The sequence below is a fragment of the Choloepus didactylus genome, chromosome 17 (assembly GCF_015220235.1).
Source record: "Choloepus didactylus isolate mChoDid1 chromosome 17, mChoDid1.pri, whole genome shotgun sequence".
NCBI lineage: Eukaryota > Metazoa > Chordata > Mammalia > Pilosa > Megalonychidae > Choloepus > Choloepus didactylus.
In genome coordinates this window covers 75,318,881-75,341,712 of record NC_051323.1, presented here as the reverse complement: position 1 = coordinate 75,341,712, position 22,832 = coordinate 75,318,881, and the positions used below count along the sequence as shown (strand labels likewise).

Below are 22,832 nucleotides of genomic sequence, written 5' to 3'. Positions count from 1 at the left end.
AGCAGTATTAGTATTTCATTCCTTTTTACTGCTGAGTAACATCCCAGCATATGGATAGCACACATTTGCTTATCCACCCATCAGCAGACAGACGTCTGACTTTAGGGCGATAATGAAAAACGCTGCTGTGAACACCGATGTACAAGTTTTTGTGTGGACGTTATTTCTCTTGGGTATTTACCTAGGAGTGTAATTGCTGGACCACATGCTAACTCTGGAACCACGGGAAGAATTGCCAGAATGTTTTCCAGCAGTGGCACCATTTTACATCCTCACCAGCATTGTTTGAAGGTTCCAATTTCTCCATGTCTCTGCCGTCTAAGCGGGTGTGAAGCGGTAGCTCATTGTGGTTTTGATTTGCATTTCCCTATGGCCAATGATGTTGAGCAACATCTCATGTGCGCTTATCAAACATGCATCTATCTTCTTTGGAGAACTATCTATTTGAACTCTTTGCCCATTTTTTAATTGGGTTGCCTTTGTAGTGAGTTGTAATAGATCTTTATATACTCTAGATATAAGACCCTTAACAAGATATATAATTTGCAAATTTTTTTCCCATTCTGTGGGTTGTCTTCACTTTTTGATTGTGTCCTTTGAAGTAAAATGTGAAGTTTAATTTTAATGATGTCCAATTTATCTAATTTCCCATTGTTACTTGTGCCTAATCCAGGATCACAAGGAACTACACCTATGTCTTCTTCTATGGGTTTTATAGTTTTAACTCTTGCATTTAGGTCTTTGATCCGTTTTGAGTTCATTTTTGTGTGGTGTAAGGTTTTTTGGCATACTGATATCTAACTGGCCACATACCATGTGTTGATAACACTATTCTTTCCCCTATTGAATTGTCTTGGCACTCTTGTCAAAAATTAACTGACCATAAACATAAGGGTTTCTAGACTCTCAATTCTATTCCATTGCTCTACACATCTATCTTTATGCCAATACCACCCTGTCTTGATTACAGAAACTTTATAGTAACTATTGAAATCAGAAAGCGTGAGTCCTCCATCTTTGTTCTTTTTCAATATTTTCTGGTTATTCTGAGTCCCTTAATTTCCACATGAATTTATGATCAGCTTGCTCCTTTCTGCAAAGAAGCCAGCTAAGCTACTGACAGATAGCAACTGCACAAAATCCATAGATTTAATGTTCCCATCTTAACACTAAGACAATGTTAAGTCCATGAACATGGGGTGTCTTGCAATTTATTCAGATATAATTAATTTCTTTCAACGTTTTACAGTTTTCATAGCATAAGTTTTGTATTTATTTTGTTAATTTCTAAATATTTTATTATTTTTGATAGTGCAAATGGAATTGCTTTCTTAATTTCATTTGCAGATTGTTCACTGCAAGTGAACAGAAATGCACTTCCTTTTGTCTAATGATCCTGTATCCTGCAACTTTGCTGAACTGGCCTATTAATTCTAATCGTTCTTTTGTCGATTCTCTACGATTTTCTACATCTAAGATCATGTCACTTGCAAACTCAAATAGTTTTACTTCTTCCTTTCCAATATGGACGTCTTCTATTTCATTTGCTGGCCTGGCTGCCTTGCTAGAACCTCCGTCACAATGTTAAATAGAGGCGGCGAGAGCTGACATCCTTGTCTTTTCCTGATCTTAGGGGAAAGCATCCAGTCTTCTCCCTTTACATATGATACTGACTGTGGTTTGTCACGGCTGTCCTTTCTCAGGTTGAGGAAGTTCCCTTCTATTCCTAATTTTAACCTGTCCTCATTGTCCAGCACATCTTCTATACACACAACACTTTCATTTGCAAGTTTTCAAAGATACAGTATTTATCACTATCTTATGTGCTCAAAATAACAAAACAAAATGAGACTGCACTCTCTTGAGTCAGACCTGCTATCTGTGTGACACTGACAAGTTTTTTCTAAACTTTCTGCACCTCAGTTTTCTTACCTTAAAGTAGGGATAGTAACAATACCTATTTTATTGGGTTGTTATGAGAAACAAATAATATATGTAAAAGTGCTTAGACCAAACCCAATCAGTGGATGACTGGATAAACAAAATGTGGTACGTACAATGGAATATCATCATTCAGTCAAAAAAAGGGATGAAGTTCATGTTGACTCAAATAAGCCAGACACAAAAGAACACGTTATGTGATCTCACAGATATGAAAAAAATTAGAATACGTAAATTCATAGAATCAGAAAGATTACAGGTTGGCAGGGGTGGGGCTAGAGGTGGGGAATGGGGAGTTAATGCTTACTAAGTACAGAGTTTCTGTGTGGTGTGGTGGAAAAGTTTTGGTAATGGACGATGGAGATGGTAGCACAACACTGTGGATATGATTAACTCCAGTGAACTGTATACCTGAAAGTAGTGAAAATGCGAAATGTTATGTTGTATATATGTTACCACAGTAAAACTCTTTTCTAAAAAAGGTAAGCAAAGATTGAACCCTAGCCAAAACATAAATAAATAGATAATAAGTGCCCAGAGCAGTGTCCCTTTTTATATATCAATGTATGATATCAAAGTAAACCAGGCCACAGACAAAACATATCAATTGATTTTACCTTCTCGTTTCAGATTCTTGGGATTTAGAACGAAGTATACTTCCTGCATCCCTTGAACTGAGTGTAAGTGCTAAGGAGTGAAACTGAACAGGAGACCAAATGAAAATCATAAATGTCTCCATTCCCAAGGAAGAAATCAACCTGGCAGTAGGAAACATGGATGGAAGGGAGCAGGTGGCTCTGTGTTTAAAGTCTGGCTCTGCCTTATGTCAGCTGTTACCTTGAACAAGACCTTAACTTCTCTACATCTCTGCTTCACTCACGGGACAGGCGGCAAGACAACATATGTCAAGTCTCTGGCATCGGTAGCCCCCTAATACACAGAACATGGTCTTATTTGTTTTATAAGGAAACCAGGCCTGAGCTTGGCCCCGGGGCTCCCAACCCTGGCCACACAGGTAGACTGCACGGACTGAGCCTCAGGCCAACTGAATCAGAGCTCTGAGGTCAGGGCCGGACGTGGACGTTTTTAAAAGCGCTCCAGGTAATCCAACGTGCAGCTGGGGTCGAGAACCACAACAGCTAACCAGAAGAGAAGCCCCCATTTTTACCATTTGAAACTAACTTTTTTGATTAACATCTACTCATTTTAAAAAATAAACCCATCAGATCTGCCTTCCCAGATCAGGATTACAAATGAAGGTGAAATGGAAGCTAATAGAGTTTGAACAATTTCTGGTCCCAGGAGCTGGTCCCAGGTCCTAGCTATGCCCTGATGCCCTTGCCTCGCATTCGGATGCAGTTCTGACGGCCACCATTCCACAGCACGACTGCAAAGGTGCTCATGTCACCCCCCCATGCACTGACCGCTGTGGAATAAAGTCCACACCCCTAGGCAGGGAAGAGGCCCTTCAGGGCCCAGCCCCACGGTGCGCTCAGTGAGGACGAGTCACATCATTCAGACTCTTCTGGTGCTGGTTTTAACAGCCAAACCAGCAGCCACCCCGGAGATGCCACTCAGTCTCAGTGGCCAGCTAACGGGGGCAGGAAGGAGCAGTGCTAACGCCAAAGCAACATGACCCACGGCCCCCGGAGCCCTGATTTCCCTAGATTCCTCACACTCACAGCCCACTCTCTCATCTTAGCCCCTGAACACAAGCTCTTCCCTCTGCATGGACACAGTTCCTTCTCCGGCAGACCCGGAGGAAGCCTTCCCCAGCCACCACCGCCGCCGCCCATTCTGGGTTAGATGCTCCTGCCGTGTCCTCTCCTAGCACCCAGAGTTCCACCCGTCGGCATTCTCACACGTCAGTGCTACCGAGGGCAAGGGCCATGCTGGTCTCGCTCATCAATTCCCAGGGGCTGGCACCCAGAGACTGCTTAATGTATGTGGAATAAAAGAACAGCCCAGAAGGAACACAGAGAAGCAACCCTGCAACTGACCACAGCAAACAAAGGTTTGTTCTCCTCAGTTCTCACTTTCCACCTCCTCTAGGGTGAGCTCTGTGGGAAAACGTTAACAATCGTTGAATCTGGGTGTCGCATACATGAAGATCATTCTACTGTTCTTCCAATTTCTTTACAACTTTGAAGTTTTTCATAATAAACTTCTGGAGAAGAATGAAGTGAGTTCTTCCTCCATTCCTAGGCCTGCCTTCTTTGCTGAACAGTATATGGCTATAGGAAACCCAGCAACAAGCTGTCGTAATCACTTTCCCACCACCTGATGGTGGTGCCATGGGACAGAGAGAGTACAAACCTGTCATCAGTATAAGAATGTACTAAAGAACGCTCAGTGTCAGCTAACAAGAAGCAAGAGGCCTCTGCAAACAGCTGGATGCTGGGTTCCAACAAACTGCTGAGATTTCATCAATTTCCCTTTCAGTCTTTCCCACGGGAGAGAACTGCTGTTCAGATCTGAGAAGAGCAAGAAAAGGATACTGGGAAGGGTGAGCAAGCTGCAGAAGAGAGTGCAGCATGCTTTAGAACTCAGGGGAGCTGAGTTACATAAATTCAGCTTGCTCTGGTGCTGGCCTGGGAGACAAATCATCCAACAGCCAAGCAGATTCTGCTCGGTTTCAGGGTCTACCTAATGCATGCAGGAGATGCGTGTTACAGGAAAGAAAAGACCCCCATTCACAGCAGCTCTTCCCGTGGAACCGTGTGCTCAGAAACAGTTCTCGCTAGACAAAGCACTAACAAAGACATCCACTTTTGAAGATCAACAGATGAAGAGAATGGAACCAAACCCCTCACTTTCTGTCCCCTTGTTCCCTCCTGAACAACACTTTGAGGCAAAGGACTGTGAGGCCAGTGCAGTTGACCTAAGCTCTGACACTCGCCATTACCTCTTGCTGCTTCTCCTCATTGGGGTAGGTGTCTACAAATACTCCCAGCCCCACAAATTTGTCCATGTTTCCAAATACAGGCCCTAGAGAGAGAGAACACATGATGAACAATGAAATAAAGCCAAGAGTTGGTAAAGGAACAATATAGCACTATGATGAAGGAAAAAATGAAATTCAAATGACTCCCAGGTCCCTCTTAGGATGAGAAAACATGTAACAGCACCCAGCAAAGTGCCCAGCCTCTACCAAGCAACCAGTAAATATCTGCAGCTGTTTGCTGGTGAAGGCAGGGAGAGAGAGAAGGCCACTGCAACCTTGTTTAGCACCACAGCAGCTCCCTGATCCAAACAGGTTGCTAAGGTGCCCCTGTAGAATTCTGCTTCACAAACACCTGGTGAGGACTAAACCCCAAGAGAGAACTGAATTCCCAAGTTCTACTTCTTGCTGTAAAATCAAGTTGAGCCTGCCACCCACTTGAAGCAATGGCTCTGGCATAACAAGTACAAACTGATAACCCTCCTCTTAACTTAGCGGGGCTGAGATATTTCACTCTACATGCCCAGAAGAAATCAGCTCACCAACCTTCAGTGTTTGAGAGAGCCGATGCTTTCACCCAGCCAACAGGCCAAGTGGTTGTACAGGGAAACCCGGAAGGAATTAACAAGCAAGAAATCTCCCTAGGATGGGTCAAACTTCTCTGCTTATCAGGACTTAGACCCCATGCTAGAGCTGGCTGGGCCTGTCTTCACCCACAGGCACTGCAGGTGCTGCGGGAAGTCCTCTTCTCAAAAAGAGGGCCATAAAAGACCAGGCCCATCAGAGCCCACACCAGGGCGACCCCGGGTCCCGCTACCTGGCTGCATCCGATCCTTTGTGTACCAGATCGCCAAGCCATCTCCATGCAGATTCTTCTTCCCTTGTCCATGGATTTTGAAGTGCACTTGCAACTCCCAGTCTCTCAGGAAACACGGCTAAGTGAAAGAGACGGTGGAGTCACTGAGGAGAATGAAATGCTAAACCCCTCAAGCCCTCCCGGCAATCAACAGACTCAGAGAACATAAATGCAGTCAACATTAGGCTAAGGATTAGAAATAAATTCAAAGACTTGCTAAGTGTTCGTATCATAAAATTAAACGGACCGAGCTATTCAACTGTATAAGAAACTATTATGGAAAATGAATAAACCTCCCAATTATCCTCATCTCCCAAAAGAAAAAAGACCAGTCCTCCAAAGTCAGAAAAGACAGCAGTCTGCCAGGATGGACTACTGCGATCCTACAGTCACCCAGCAAAGTTAACGCAACTGTACCACACGCCTTCAACTTAAGATCACCCCTCTCTGTTGGAAGGACTCTAAAAAGCTTGGATGTAAAGGTCAAAGCCTCATCTATTACAAAAGAAGAAGAAACGCTAAGTCATTTTGCCAGGGTTTCTAGAAATAATTAGCAGACTTGGCTCTCTGCCAAGCTGAGGGGGCAGCCAGGGTTCCCAAGAGAAGGTGTGAGTCACAGTCCCCCAAGTTCTCATGCCCCCGGCCAGGAAGTATAAACACACTAAGGAGAAAAACACGGTCCTGGCCACAGCGACGGCCTCAGGTGAGAAACGTTAAAAAGGCAGGTCCTAATCGGGATCCTGTTTTTATATCAAAACCTTGGAAAAATGGAAGTGGCAAGTGGATGGTTAAGTGCTCTAGACACTTTCAAGGAGGAACCAGAGTGGCTATTTAGTTTAGGGAGGCTCCTGGTTAAAGTAATTCACTGTGAAGAAAGACGGGAAGAAGGAACAGACAGATCAGCTGGGTTCAGCCAAAGGCTGTCCAAATAGATTGTCCTGCCTCTTGAGCAACATATTGCCAGATCATTTTCAGTTTTTGTTTTAAATTTCTGGAATACTTTGCCTAAACTGTTAGTACTAGGAGTACACAGTCCAAATGAGAGGGATCAGGGTGCTGCTGGTTTCATCTTGGCTGTTCACTTAGATTTCCAGGCAAAAGTGAAACTCGGTGGCAGGAAGGTGTCGCACTGCCAGTGGGCAGGTATGTGCCCTGGGAAGAGGGCAGAGCCGGATTAGTCCCTGCTGAGCCAAGAGGAGTCTCCACCTTGCCTTGGCCTCGCCTGCAGCACAACGCTTCAGTGACTCTGAAACTGCTGCACGTTAGAATCACCTAGAGAGCTTTTAAAATCCCAATGCCCCCAGGCCATTCCCCAGTCCAATTAAATCAAAATCCCTGGGAATGAGACCCAGGCATCCATTCCAATTGATAACCAAGTTGGAAAACCACTGCTCAAACAAATGCATCCTATTCAAGAACTCAGAAACAACTCCACGGCTCATTCTGATGGCCAGATAACAGAATACAGGTATCAGAGAATCTGAGAAAGGGCGGGGTAACTAGATCTTAAACCAGAATTGCTGCTAAAAGAGTTGCAGATATAGAGAGCAGCAGCAAAGTGTCAAGCCTCCGGCACAATTTAGTAACCCTGAGAGCTCCATCAGTGACTCTTAAAATAGGTCTAATGTCACAACAACATACATTTCTGGAAGAATTTTAACTCTCCAAAGCCTTTTCATGCCTATTATCTTATTTTATTCTCTCAACAGCCCTAGGGGGCCAGTAGAACTGGTACAATGCTTGTTTGACAGCTGGAGAAACTGGAAACTGAGAGCGGCTACATAACCCGCCCAGGACTCCCAGTGGGTCTACGACAGAGCTGGATCTAGAACACGAGTCTTCCAACTGCCAGCCCCTAGCTCTTCTACCAGCACACGCCAGCCCGCACGCTGTCCGAGAATGAGGGCAGCATCACCATCCGGCTCAAGGGGTCAGCACCTGCAGACAGCTCATGGGGAAACCTCTACTTCTTATTCCTTATTCCTTCAGAATTCACATCCATGTAAAATGAATAGGAAAGAGAAATAGTTCTTTTTTCTGGAGTTCACTTATCTACAGCTACTGAGAAAAAACACGTAAAAGGAAGTCCTCAGCTTATAAGAAGAGCCCAAGAGAAAGCAACAAAGTATGCCAAGGTCATCCCCAAAGGTAAAGTGGCCCTAAGAGACTTAGAAAGAGCCCTGGAAACCAAAAAGAAAACATCATCTCACACGTGTACAAAATCACAGAGCAGCCACACCAGAACTACTGCGTTCACTTCTTGCTGCCACACTTCAAGGAAGACAACGTAACTAGAAAAGGTCCAGAGAAGGACAAACAAAATGACCAACGGCTCAGAGCGGCTTTCACATGAAAATGGAATTTAAAATCAGACTTTTCAAAACTGCAAAAACAAAGGGGGGAAATGCAATGAAGCTTGGTATATATTTAAGAGTGGACTTCAACTTTGCAAAGCAAACTTACTAAATATAGGTTACGATATTAACCCCCAACAAGCAGTACTGTAAGGGTAAACAGGAATTAAAGACATTTCAGAAAACAGATTTAAAATGAAGTATTTTGGTATAATTAGGGTAATAGGGAGCACTTCTCGAAATACCTCATTTCTTTGTTCTGAAGGTCATCATAATCTCTGAATAAAGACCCCTGATACCAATAGAATGCTGGGGTGGAGAGCCAGTGAAATTAAGGCACTCGGTCATCCCCGAGCTTCACGGGGCTTTCAGGGTCACCCACACACCCACACAGGAGGGAGAAAGATCCTTACCACCCGGTTCCACAGGGCACCCTGTTTACTTTGCATATCCGGGGTGAGGCGGATGTACTGGGTCATCACCATGGCATGGCCCATCAGATTCCACAGGGAGGAGCTGCCGGTGCCCACACCTGTGGGGAGGAAGCGCATCAGCTGGTCCCCTTCCCCGCCAAGCCCTTCAGGAAGCCGCCACATGCGCCCTGTCCCCCCAAAGGCTGGAGACACCTTTCTTCCCTCTGCTCCTGGCACCCACAAACCCCAGGTCCTTACCCCCACTGTGTCCTTGCACGATGCCCTTTTCAGATGAAGACCCCAAAGGGTCACTTTATTTATCCATGCCACGGTAACCGCAGCTCAGATCCATTCTTCCCATTTTATATGTCAGTAAACTTTGGCACCATAATAGGAAAAAAAAAAATCTCCCCAGCTCTACCAGAGAGAGCCTGCTCCTCCAGCTTCTGAGGTTTCCTCACAGTCCTTAAACCACGCTTCAAGGGTGAAGCTACTTCTCCCCATTCTCCATCCCCCAGGCTACAAGCTCCTAAACAGCCAGACCTGGGTGACCTTGGCGTCCCAGTGCTAGGAAGCAACCAGCCCAGGGCAGCCCCTGGATGCATCTGCTAAGTAAACAAACTGCTCCTTGTGGGAGCTGTACTCGCTGGTACTCTCAGCGGTTTGCTGGTTTGTTTGCTGACACACAGCCCCTCCCAGGGGAAACCGGTGTAAGCTAAGCCAACTGCACCGACTTGGTCCTCTTTCTAGCTAATTATATCAACTTTCGGATCCAAGAGCGGGGCTTAGGGGCCTATGGACCCTACAAGGACAAAGCTAACCAGCCTCTTCCATCCACAGGGCTCCCGGACTGGAGAAAAGCAGGCGTCCTAACCCGCAACAGAATTTTATCTTCTTTCTCGCCTCCGGCCAAGTCCTGCCCCAGTTCTGCGTCCTCTTTTTCTAGCAGGTCCACGGCCGTCTCCCCTCCGCGCGTTCCCGTCCGCCCCCGACCGCCGGCCCCACGCCCTGGCCTGGCGCCAGAGGCCTCCCAGGGCCCCATCTCGACCTGCTGGAAACTTCCAGCGCGCACACGGCGGGGGAGCCGCCCCCCGCTCCTCGGCCCCGGGACCAACGGCGCGGCGGGCGTCCCCGCGCCCCCCGACCCCGCCGCGGCCCGGGGACCCCGCGACCCCGGCCGCTCCAGCGCCCCCGCACCACCACCTCGCCCCGGGCGCCTCACCCTGGTACGGCTTCGACAGCGAGTGCTCCCGCTTCAAGTACTCGAACGCCTGACCCGCCCCGGCCGGCCGCGGCCCTGGCCCAGAGCCCAGCCAGAGCAGAAGGAGCCACATCCCGGCCCCCTCCCGAGCCCCCCAACGCCGCCCCCGCCGCGGCCAGCACCCAGGGGCCGCGGGAGCCGGCGCCATCTTTCCCACCGCCGGGCCGCTCGCCGCAGCCCCGCCCCGCCGCCCAACCCATTGGCCTGTGGCTCCACCCGCCCCGCGTCCCATTGGCTCCTCTCGCCAGGTGAGCTCCTCACCCATTGGCTGGCTTGGGTACCAGTTGCCCTGCCAACTCCGGGAGGGGCGTGGCCGAGTGCCCGTTCCTTATTTGCCCGCGCTCCCCTGGGCCTGCTGGGATACGTAGTGAGTCCCATTTCGTCCCTGCGTTCTGGAGTAAATCTAAAGAGGCAAGGAGTCTTTTCCAGCCCCTCTAACGTACTCTGCCATGGTGCCCTCCCGCGTGTGCAGAGTGCCCATGAGGAAGATAGAGAACTGAAAGGGGAGATGGACAGATCCACAAAGTAGATGGAAAATCACCAAGTACATAGACCCGGACAGCACACCCCAACCGACTTGACCTGTTGTCAACACTCCACTCCACAACAGCAGAAGACGTATTTCAAGATAGTCTTGACCAAAACCATGATCAGGGCCATTAAGCAAACGTCAACAAACTTAAGGGGTTGAAAGCATACAAAGGGTGATCATAGTAGAATTCCACTAACGGGAACGTACCTGAAAAATCCCCAAATATTAGGGCATTAAGCAACTCACTTCTAAGTAACCCTTGGGTCAGTGAGGGAGTGGGGGCTCCTGGAGGACTCCGTGGAGTCCTCTGAGAAATGGCACAGAATGATCCTTTACCTGCTGGCACATCACTCGGACCCCACACACAGGAAAGTGGGAGTCATCCCAGCTTTCCTTCTTTTCCTCACCAATTCCACCACCACCCTATAATCAGGTCGTGATGATTTCACCCTAGTTATTTCTCAAGCCGTCCCTTCCTTTCCATCCTTCCCTTCTTCTTCTCGACCACAACATGTGCTCCGGTTGGTTTCCGGGCACCAGCCTCCACATAGCACCGAGGTGACCTAACCATCCAACTAGCCATTTCTTTAGTGTCAGGGTTGAATGAGTTAATACTGTAAAGATCTTAGAATTGTGCCTGGCTTGCAGTTGGCACTGTGTCATCGTCCTCGTCGGTGTGGAGCCCTCACCCATCAAATGTGGGGAGGAGGCTCAGGCCCCCCGACTTGGCTCCTACGGCCCACTCCCCTCCTCTCCACCCTTACTGCACACGGCTCCCTTTGTGGTAGGTTCAATTACGTTCCCCATTCCTGTGGGTGTGAGCCCATTACAAATAGGAACTTTTGATGAGGTTGTTGATGTCAAGGTGTGGCCAACTGAAACAGGTGGGTCTAATCCGGGTGACTGGAGTCCTTCATAAGCAGAAGAAATTCAGGAATCGTAAGAGAGGACCACGAGGAGGAGGAGAAGCTGGAAGGCAATAGAACCCACAGTCTTTGGGGAGAAAGCATCGCCTAGCTGATGCCTCGGTTTGGGCTTCTCCGAGCCTCGCAACCATGGCAATAAATTCCTATTGTTTAAAGTTAGCCTATTTTGTGGTATTTGTGATCACAGCTGAGAAACAAAGACCCCCTTCCTCCATCCAGATGCCCCAGCATCCCCTCTTCCCTCTCCTTTCCTCCAGCCCACTTCCTTGTGGAGGACTTCCCTGGCCTCAGGTAGGGTTTGTACCCCTCTTCTGGACTCTCAAAGCACCCTGTGCACATCTCTTACTTACCAGATCTGCGTCTCTGTCTCCCCAATAGTTACAGCCCAAGTTAACGCCTTCCTTCCTGATCATAAATTTATTTAATGAGAGAAGCACAAATATGAGCCTGCTTGACAGGGTGTCAACATTTTAAAATTAAAGCTGCCACAGCCATTAATCTTTTACACACACCGCACAAAGCAGGGAAGACATGAGGAACTGCAGTGAATCTATTCATACCATACCAGGCTTAAAACCATCCGTGGCTCCCAATTACCAAAAGATAAAATGCAAACTCCTTAGTGTGGCATTCAAGGCCCTTCACAGCCTGACTCAGATCGTGCTGCACACACGTCTATTATAATGTGTGTCACTCTGAATTACGTCGCTCAGTTAGCAGATTATATGTCTTGTTCCCAGCACGTGGGTGCTCCAGGGCCTCAGGAAGCAGGCCTTACTCATTTCCTACCTCAGGCCCCACCCACGGCCCCAACTCCTAACCCATCATCCCGCGTATCATAGAGGTTCTAATTGTTTTGAATAAAATTATTTCCATTGTATTTTTCTGCCAGCTGGATTTTCAATAATTATCAGCAGCAGGTCTCTCACTGTAAAATTCATTACTATGAGGAAAAGGGGAATAAAGGAGAAGGATGTGAAAGATAAAATGCACCGGACAATTAATCAGACTATTTTATTCAGGCTACTGCCATAGGGAGAGGATTAATGAGGAAATGATCGAAGAAAAGGAAGGGGCCTGGAGTTTTCTAGAGGCCGGTAGACAAAGGGGTCGTCACGAGAGAAGATGGAGAAGGGTGGAAGTGAGTACTATTTCAGAATGTTCCAGAGCATTTGAACTTAGATGTTTCGGAGAAAGCAAAGGGAGGCAGGGATTTCTTGAGGTGTAGCTGCTTTCCAGGAGTGCAGGCACAGAAGTGCAGATCAAGTTCAACATTGTCAAGGGGAGAGAGACGGAGGGAGGGAGAGGGAAAGAACACAGCCGTCTTCTGCTCAGCCCAGAAGCAGCTTCTGTCGGGGGTGTCAGGGCTTCACGTCCCACCCTGGCTGCTGCCTCATGTCCCCTTTTCTCATGGACTCATCCCCCGCGATCTGAAATAGATCACGAGGACATGTGGGGCTGCCCCGCTCCAGAGCCCATCCATGTACGCTGTGAGCCGTGCATTCCAGCGGCTCTGTGATTCCCCCCACTTTTCTGTCTTCAAAGTCAAACGGATACCTCCATTCAGGAAGACCCTGAAGCCCAATGCCCCCCGCCCCATAGGACGGAGACAGCCAAGGCAGACTCTTGGCCCCTCCTGTCCCCTCCCTCGCCCTTCAGCCCTTCACTTCAAACCTTGCCCTTCCTTTCAGATGCACCCCCCACCCTCCCCCAGGTCCCAAAGCGGGGCCTGTCAGCGACACCCCCAAAGCCGGTGCAACCAACCCTCCCTCCTCAGGAACCCATGCAGGGCCTGGGGGGCTGGTCTGTCTTTAGCCCCCAAGTCACCGTCACCCCTGGCTGGGCCCCAACCTTCTGCACCTCCACTTGTCCAGACAGACTCAGAAGGGGTCGGTTGCCCTAACGCTAACCAGCCACATGCTTTGCAGCAGGACTTGCAAATGCTGGCTGCGCATGAGCCGCAGTCGCTAGACTGGGGGGCTTTGGGCACACACGATGCCTGGGCCCACCCCCAACTCCTAGTTCATTAGGGCTCAGGATGCACTGGGGAATTTGGCTTTGACCATCTTCCCCACGAGAATAGGCAGCCGATTCCAGAACCACGGCTCTTTCACAGCTAGTAGCTCGTTTCAACCTGACAGTGACTTGGGGTGATGGGCAAAAGACGTTAGCTCCATTAGAAGATGAGGACATTTGTGGTCAGTTCAGAAAGTGGATTCCACACAGGGTACAGCACCTGAATTTGGAGGTAACATTTTAAAATATCACCCTTGGAGATCAGTGTTCTAGTTTGCTAATGCTGCTGGGATGCAAAACACCAGAGATGGAATGGCATTTATAAAGGGGGTTTATTTGGTTACACAGTTACAGTCTTAAGGCCATAAAGTGTCCAGGTAACACATCAGCAATCGGGTACCTTCACTGGAGGATGGCCAATGGTGTCCGGAAAACCTCTGTTAGCTGGGAAGGCACGTGGCTGGAGTCTGCTCCAAAGTTCTGGTTTCAAAACGGCTTTCTCCCAGGACGTTCTTCTCTAGGCTGCAGTTCCTCAAAAATGTCACTCTCAGTTAACACTTGGGGTATTTGTCCTCTCTCAGCTTCTCCGGAGCAAGAGTCTGCTTTCAATGGCCGTTTTCAAACTGTCTCTCATCTGCAGCTCCTGTGCTTTCTTCAAAGTGTCCCTCTTGGCTGTAGCGCCTCTTCAAAACATCACTTAAAGCTGCAATGAGTTCCTTCCTCTAGTCAGCTCATTTATATGGCTGCACTGATCAAGGCCCACCCTAAATGGGGGGGGCACGCCTCCATGGAAATAGCCAGAGTCATCACCCACAGCTGGGTGGGGTGCATTCCAAAGAAACACTCAAAGAAATCTAATAAAACCTGATAACGTGTGCCCACACAAGATTACATCAAAGATAATGGCGTTTGGGGGGCACAATATATATTCAAACTGGCACAATTGGCTTTAAAATACTCTGGGGGTTTTCCAAACTGGTTCTGGCAGAATGGCTACTGCAAAGAGGAGTGGTGAGAGGGATGGTGACCCGGGGGCCTCTACTCACGCTCACATGCACACCCACGGAGGGGGCTTCGAGAGCATGCCCTTGGAAGGAGATGGGGCGCGGGCTGTGTACGTCAAAGGAGGCTCGACAGGATGGCTGGGACCCAGGGGGAAGGGGCGTCCCATGTAAAACCATGCACAGTTTTCCAGAAAAAGTAGTGAGGGCGAAGATCTCCCCCAACAAGCTCTCTACGGTGGTTACTCGTGTACCTGTCACCACTTCCAAAATCCTAAAGACAGTCGACGTGGATGAAAGCTAACAGCTGACTATCAAATAAAAGTATTCACTAACTGCAGCAACAAAATACTCTGGGGGAAATTTTTGCATCTGTGTTGGGGTGGGAAGGATAAATAAAAAATAAAATAAAGCACAGCAGGATGTTGATAACTGTTGAAAATGGGTGACGGTTGGTGGGAATTCACCCTGTCCCCTCTAGCTTCAAGTATGCTGAGAATTTCCATAATAAAAAAGCTTTTTTAAGTTTGGAGACCATTAGGAAATGTGCTGGGTATGCATTTGTGGTGTTTTCTAAATTTCCTCAAGGGAGTGAAAGCTGTAATTAACTAAGATCTAGTAAAGTTCATTGTGAAAAATTGCCTATAAAGATGTCAAAAACTTCAGCAACTTCTGACACCAGCTGCAAAGAGAGCTGCAGCTTCAATTCAATTCACTTCTGATTCTACCTCGAGTTAGGCCCTCTGAGACCCGCGGGGTAAGCACACAAGCCTTAATGAGAGAGCCTTCACTCAGGCACCCACCACAAGCTTGGGGGTCCCCAGGGCCACCCGCACTTCTGACCAAATGGCTACAAATTCAGGGTCCCCACCACCCATTTGGGACCGAGAATTCACTGGTGCAACTCACAGAACTCACTGAAAAGTGCTGTGCTCGTGATTTTTAGCTTTATTATAGTAAAAGGATGCAAATACGAAGCCAAAACTTAGTTAATAAGCCTAATAATATTGGTTCATCATTTGTGACAAATGTACCCCACAGTGCAAAATGCTAATAGTAGGGAAAACTGTGGGTGTGAGGGAAGGGTATATGGAACTCTGCACTTTCTGCATGATGTTTCTGTAAACCTACAACTGCTCTAAAAAGTAAAATTAAATAAATAAGAAGCAAAAAGAAGCGGCCCATGGGGTGAGGACTCGGAGGGTCTCCATTGCGAGCCCCCGTGTGTGGGGGATCAGGAGCAGCTGTGCGTCACAGTGATCACTCGAGTGTCCTGAGTTTATCTGGGGTTTCATTACGAGGGCACGATTGGGGAATAAATGCCCAACTGGTTGAACTCAATCTGCAGCCCCCTCCCCTACCAGAGGCCAGGGGCATTGGGGTGACATGACGGGGCTCTGAGCCCAGCTCCCTAACCTCCCAGTGGTCTCCTCGGTAGACCATGATCTAGGGGGCCCTGGGCTCACCTTCAATAACATAAGACATTCCTATCACTGGAAATTCCAAAGATCTAGAGGTCACTGCCCCAGGAGCCAGGGCAAAGTCCAGACCACTTTTTGGAGGCCAAATTCATTATTATACATGACTCATCTAACACAAGGTTGTCATAATCAAGGAAGAGGAGTCTGTGATCTAGAAAAAGAACAGCCAAGAGGTTCAAATACGTCCAAGCACATCAGTTCTGTGCAGAGGGGCAAGTATCTCTGGGGAACCCAGGTGGGCTCCCCTTATACCTTTACTGAAATCAGGCCTACTCTTCTAATAAGTTCTTAAGGATTTCCAGCCCAAGAGTCCAGTCCTCTTAGCCGGGCAATTTCTCAGTATACATTACGAAGCTAGTGTCTGGGTTTATCACTTAATTACTTGCTAGTTTCATCAGAGACTTACCCTCCCCCATCTATTTATCCCCCAGTGAACTGATAAAAATCAGCATCCCGAGGACCAGCTCCCCGAGGTGGGCAGGGGCAGCCTCTGGGGATCCAGAAGGCCTGCTCGGCACGGAGTTGGGGCAGAAGAGTCACCAAGGACTGCGGAATGGGGAAGGGCCACGTTCGCGTTGGAATGACAAACCTGCCCTGGACAAATTACTTAACCTCAGCTGACCCTCAAATCCCAGGTGTGTGAAGTGGGCGGGATGAAACCTCCTCCCTGGTTGTTGAGAGCTAAAATGAAAGAAGGTGTAAGGATGCACATCTCAGGTGCTGAAGAGCTCCCTAGGTACACAAAGTATTCTTGTAGGTAGAACCTCGTTCCGACCTGCACACCTGTGTTCCAAAAGGTGTTCTGGGAAAACGGGTTTGGTCCCTTTGAAGGAGGGGGCAGGTGTTATAGATGGAGAAACCACTTTAGGGTTGGAGGCATTGCTGAGGGGTCCGGCTGCCGGGCAGAAGTGTGTCAGGAGCAAATTCGATAACTGGGGGGTTTAAAATTTGAAATATTGTGAGCTGTAGCTTCAATGGTCAAACAGCTGAGAAGGGGCTTTCATATACTTTTCCTCGTTCTCCTTTCCTGCCTGTGGAAGACAGACACGTGGAGGAGCCCTGAATTCTCCAAGAGCTGGATGAGTGGGAGAATGCACAGGGAAGGGGCTCCAGCTCAACCGCGGCCAAGGAAGGATGTGGGTGGGAAATGTCGGCTGTGTGCCCCAGGCAGAGCCCGGGGTCCGGGGGTGGCAAGCTCCTCGGGGTAAGTGGAAACCACGGGGTCTGGGGAAACCAGCCGGGGCTTTTGAAGTCGACCTGCCCCCCACCCCCGAGTCCTGAGGCCGGCTGAAGGTCGTGGGCTCTGAGGGGAGCCAGGAAGTCAAGGTTAGATGGGACGTTGATGGGTAAGGGGCCCGACTGCAAATGCACGGTTGTGTGCTCTCTCACACTCTCGCATGGCTGTTGGTTACTTAAGATTCCTGTCTTGTCTTATGAAGACCTTTACAATGTCCCTTGGTTTCACCATTTCTCAGTGAAAACAACGCCTTAGAAGGCATTGGCAATGGTAGCAATATCGTGAGTGTAATTAACACCGCTGAAATGTATGCAAATTACTACAATAAAAATTAAAACAAAAACACACACACAAAAAACCTAGAGCTGTTCAACCCCGAAACACCTAGCACTGTTCAACCCTAAGGAACTATGGAATTTAGTTCACTGAAAAATCAACAACAATGCATTAGAGGTAGACAGGGGTGGGTTTCAAAATTTGGCTCGTTGACCTTGCCTAGTTGTGTGACCTTGGGTGAGTTCTTAAGTGGGACCCAGTTTTCCTTCTGTAAAAGGGAAATGTTAATACTAATACTTCATAGAAATGCCATCAGGGCTACATGAGGTAAGGAGTGGAAAGCAGTCAGCACGTGCTAACAGTACTAACAGAGTTAGTACACAGTAAATGGGAGCTATTTTTCACTAATATTTGTCCCCTCACATCTGGTTTACAATGGTAGCTTCTTAGCTCATCGCCACACCCTCCCCATTTGCCCAACATGTTGCTGACAACTGACCTTCCAAATTCTTAGTTTCCATACATCATTTCCCTGCCAGAATCTTCTGTCCCTCCCTAATTGGATTAAGGCCACATTCTTGTTTGTAGGTCAATGCCAGAACTATGGTTGTTACTTTAAACACCACTAGAAGGCCTTGATATCGAGGTGGAGAGCAGTCCTTACTGCCCCAACCACCACCCCATCGAGACCAAAATCCCAGTCCTTTTGGGTGGAGGCCTGCCAGCCGATCAGTGTTGAGTAAAGAGGCTTTTCCCTCGCTCCTGTGACTGCCAGGCTCCAAGACCACCCCGACGATCCCCCCAATGTCAGGACTGTAACTCATGAGGGAGCTGGTGCCACACTACCAGCTAAACTGCTCCCTCGTTTCTGACCCTCAGTTATGACATAATAAAATGCTTGTTACTTTAAGCCACTGATTTTGGGGGCTACTTTCTCATGCAGCAACCGATAACCAACATACTTCCCCAAGTCAAGTGAAGAGGATGCTCCAAGAAAAGACGGGAGTTCCTGCAAGAAGGGGGGACCGGCACAGGCTCTGTGACTGGACCTGCACTCAGGCAGTAGACCTGGGCCCTGCCCCTCGTCCCCTGGAGCAGGTGGAGGAGGCAACTGGACTGGGACAGAGAGGCCGGCAGTGGAGAGGCCCATTCTAGGAGCACGGGGTGGGGCAAGGAGAGACGGATTTTCCAGGGGTCACAGGGACTCACCCAAGAGGGGCTGCCTGCCAGGCGAAGGTTGAACTGACAGCAAGGGGCTGGAGACAAGGAGTCCCGCCCGGGCCGGCTGAACTTCCCACCATGAGAGACCAACGTCAGGACACCAGGCTCACTCGCCAAGTGACAGCAACCAGAAGCGTGGGGGGGGGGCGGATAAAGGGCATTCAGGGACACACATATACGTGCACAAACACACTCCCTGGCTCCTCCCAGCCGAGGCATTTGGAGGAACGAGACATTGACCGAGGCCCTTCTGCTCTCTGAGTCCCTGGAGCAGAAACTGGACCCCAACCCCAGGACAGGTGATAGGGGACGCAGGTGGCAGAAATCACACACGAGACGGTGGGTTTGGTGTTTATTTTTATTTTTGTTAACAATATAAAGTATCTGTGGTGCTTTCAGCAAAAGCCTAAATCCTCAGCCAGTGACCCCCTTTGCCAGCTCCCCGGAGTCTGGCCATGTGGGCATCTGTCGGCCTGTCCACCGTCCAGCCTTTGGAAACCTCTGGGCCCAGACAGCATTGCCGCACCAATAAACCATCCTTCGGGTTTCAGTTCATATGTCACTCACTGCGGGGATGACAGACTTTTTATACTAAAAGTCCCACTAACGCTGTGAGAAGGGAGGGGAAAGGGGGATTTGACAGATGTTAGTTAAGGGCCACGTCTTGTTGCCCCCTACACACGCACACATCGAGTTGAGAGTCCTCCATAAACTGATTACAATTCTGTTCCTTTAACCGTTAGCCTCCGAGGGGCTGCACAGTGCAGGGTTAGGCACGTTTGGAGCCAGGACGTGTTTGAACACTACAGGAATCCATTTCTGTGGACTCTGAGCAGGTGCCTGTCCTTCCCAAGTCTCCAAGTCCACCCCTGTGAGAGCAGACGGATAGCGGCATGGCCCTGCCCAGCCCCATGCAGGGTTGTGGTGATGCTGAAAGGAAGGAATTCATTTGACCACACACAGCCTGAGACCCCCGTAATCTCCATTTAGGGACACCCCCCCCTGCCATGGAAGCCCAGGTAAGACCCCCGACCGAGCCTGCTTGGCTCTCCGCCCACCTTAGCTCAGTTGCTGCGCCCAGGGGCACTTCGACTGGCCGGGCCTGGCCCCTTGCCCATCCCAGGGAACTAAATGGAGGAGGGACAGCTGTCCGGAGGAAGCAGGGGGCCCACTCGCCGGACGACGAACAGCAGGTGCCCACCACACCTGATCCTGCCGACCTCACCTTTACCGTACAGAGGCCGGTTGTGATTCCTTCCACGGTTGCCCGGGAGGAACTGCACGTCGGGATTTAAACTGGGGCAGAGCCCTGCTGCGTGTCCAATCCCGTCCCCTCCCGTAAAGCCCCAAGCCCGAGGCCCGGTGTGATGAGATGCTGTCTGGAGCTTGGGGAGCAGCCAGAAGCCGGAAGCCAGCGGAACCCGGAAGGGAAAGGAGAAGATGCCGCCATGTGTGTTGCATGTGAGGGAAATGCCAAGGGACCCTAAAGCTGGCCAGCAGCCGGAAAACAAAGGGACCCCGGGAGGAAGCCAGCCTTCCAACCTCTGAGACGTGAGCCAACAAATTCCTGGTTGTGAACCGATTCCTGGTTGTTAAGCCAGCCCATCGCAGGGTGTTTGTCTTAGCAGCCAGCAGGCGGAAACAGCTGGGAATGAAGCTCTGCTGGTGGGTGGGGCCCCGGAGACTACGAGGCTGGGAATTAGGAACTTGCCTCTTCTGAGGTGATTGTGGGTGTGGGCACCATTTACATAGAGAGCATTCTAACTCCCACCTGCCCTCCAGCCCTCCTGCAGAGGGAATTCCAGTGCGTTCCTGTCACCAACGCATGAGACCTGCATTTTTCAAACCGTGGATCAGTCAAGAAATCAATTTAGATGGGTCAAGACCGGATTAAAAAAAAAAATAGAATAAGCAGAAATTATATCAAGGACTAAATGTAGTATCATGAAAAACTCTTTTCCATTGTAATTTTGTATTCAAAGCCACAGGTTAAATGTTTCCTTCTCTTTGCCCAGCGCTGGCGCCTTCTTAAGGGTAAGTCCAATTCGGTTCCACAAGCGCATATGGATCCAGAGGCAGCTGTGACCGGCTTCGGCCCCTGAGGGACGGCAACCCCCGGGGGAAATGGCCTCCGGCCTGGAGTAGAGAAGAAAAGGCAGGGGGCAAACTGGCGAAATACTTTACAGAGCAACGACCTCTGGACCCTGGACTAGGGGGAGAAAGGCTACCATTTTCTACTTTATGCACTCAGTGTTGTTTGAAACAGTTGCAATGATCGTGTAACATTTTTGTAATTTTAAAAGGCTGGTAAAAATTTTAAAAATACACGAATGAATGAATGAATGAAATACGTGAAAGTCGTGACCTGGGGGAAGGAAAGCACCCGCCTGGCTCTTGGAGGCCGGCTCCTTCAGCCCTCTCCCTGGGGTGGGACAGCTCCTGGATCCCCATCTGGAAATGGTGCACCCAAGGCCCTGAGAGGCCCAGCAAGTAAGGGATGGCACCCGGGGCCATGTTGCTGCCTTTCCATTGCCCCCTAAGAGGTCAGAGGTTAGGGACGGTGACTCCAAGAACTTTGTTCTGAAGCCCTTGCTTGTTACCTCGCAGTGGGAACCCGGGCACAGGGCATTCACCAAGGCCCTTGAAGGCTGCACAGGGCAGCTGGCGTGGCCCAGGTCAGTGGTGGTGTGACCTACCCTCCTTGTAACATCAGATGCTAACTGTAATCTATACGTGAAACCACCTCCTCCCTGAGACCCCCTGAGATAGTTATCTCTATAATCCTCCCCTCCTCCCTGTTGACAATCACCCCTCCCTACGTTGCAGGACCCGCTCCCTGCCTTATGCTCTCACACCCATTGGAAGTCGAGCCCTTATGACCAGCTTATTCAGGCCCCCAAAGTGCAGACTATTTCCACGTTGTGCTCTGAACTGGCCACCATTCAGAGCAGCTCCTGAATCCATTCAGAGCAGCTCCTGATTTCGGGGCAACGTGGCTCGACTTCCCCACCCTGTAGGTAAACCCTATAATAAAAGCTCATGTCTTAGAACGTGTCTGGTGCTTTCTTGAATCCTTTGGCTACAAAAGCCCTCTTGGGCCGTAACACTCGCTCTTCCTTTTCCGCCTAGGGACTCACAGTTAATCTCTTTTAAAAGGTCTGTGTGACTCTGGAGGCAGAAGGAAGGGCTTGCTGGGGTAGACCAGGGTGGCCTAGGACAGCGTGAAGGACAGCAGGGGACCCCTGGGCCCCCCCGCCCCAGCAGCGGCTTCCCCGGCCGGCCTTGCCCCGGAGGGCTGCCAGGCCTCTCGGATCCCAGCCGTGTGGCACCCTCTCTCCGGGCCGGCCAGGCCTCTTTGCCCAGAGTCCCTCTGTGCTCTGAAGGAGTCCCTGGCTGTGTCCTTTCCATTGTCACCATGGTCCCCTCGGCCGGGCCCCTTGCGGAGCATTGTCCGTCTGTCCTCTCACTCCCCACTCGATGCCGCGTGGTGAGGCCAGCCCCAGCCTGCCCCCGAGCTGTGGTGGGACGTCCTGCCTCCTGTCCCGGGCCTCGCTCAGTCCACTCTCCCTCACCTGTGCTCCTCTGGCGTGGACTTCCCGGCAAAGCCGCCCTCCCGTTGGCCTGCACCTGCTACCTGGTGTCTCCTGTGCTCAGGGACAATCCGTCTGTCTCAGGTGAAGACCTGCCCACCCCCGGCCGGGTCCTCAGGGCCCACTTGCTGGCTCATCCGAGCTGGGATTGGAGCCAAGGCGCCTCGCCGGCTTTCCCCTCCCTCTTGCCTTCCGACCAGCGGAGGAGTGACTGCCCCTTCCCTCCTGAGACAACTAAATGGCCTGGATGTGTCCTGTGGATGCTCAGGGTCATTGCAGACCTAGGGACAGGCAGTCAACAGGCCACGATCACCCTGAAAGCCTCCCCCCACCAGCTTCCCAACAGACTCGAGCCCCAGGGCCCAGGGTGCACCCTGAGGGGCTCGGCCCAGCATGGGGCCAAGGTAGGCCTCTGGCTGAGCACCAGGGGCAGAAGGGCACCTTCTCTGCCGGCAGCCCCGGCCTTGCAGACCTGGAGGTCTGGGAGGGCTAAGTATCCTGCCTGGGAGGGCCCCAGCCCAGGGAGCCAAGCATTGGATCTGCCTTTGTCTCCAGGGCCTGCCGTCACAAATGACCACTTAAACCAACAGAAGCCAGGAGTCCGGGCGTCCGAGATCCAGGGGCCGCAGGGCCCGGCTCCCTCTGAAACCTGTGGGAGGGGACCCTTCCTGGGGTTTCCAGTTTCAGGTGGTCTGCAGCCACCCCTGGCAACCCTCCACTCCCTACCACCTTCATCATTCTGTGGCCATCCTCTCTGCGTGTCCGTCTGGGCCCAGCCCTCCTGGG

At 50.2% G+C, this 22,832-nt stretch overlaps 1 protein-coding gene across 4 annotated transcripts in view; it reads right to left on the bottom strand.

Moving 5' to 3' along the window:
- The window catches only part of LMAN2L (lectin, mannose binding 2 like), a 32,215-nt gene extending 22,367 nt beyond the window's left edge, over window positions 1-9,848 (bottom strand). For 2 of the 4 annotated variants that reach the window (XR_005212456.1, XM_037807637.1), the window contains exons 1-4: window positions 9,728-9,848; window positions 8,506-8,624; window positions 5,700-5,817; window positions 4,847-4,929 (exon numbers count right to left, since the gene is read on the bottom strand). Coding sequence is in view for 3 of the 4 variants with exons in the window: in XM_037807637.1 (XP_037663565.1) it covers window positions 4,847-4,929; window positions 5,700-5,817; window positions 8,506-8,624; window positions 9,728-9,839 (432 nt within the window). In the remaining variant the exon portion in view is untranslated. Of the gene's footprint in view, window positions 1-4,846; window positions 4,930-5,699; window positions 5,818-8,505; window positions 8,625-9,379; window positions 9,631-9,727 lie in introns of those variants that run through there. The other 2 variants (XM_037807636.1, XM_037807638.1) reach the window with 2 other exon arrangements.
- Window positions 9,849-22,832: the final 12,984 nt, after the last annotated feature.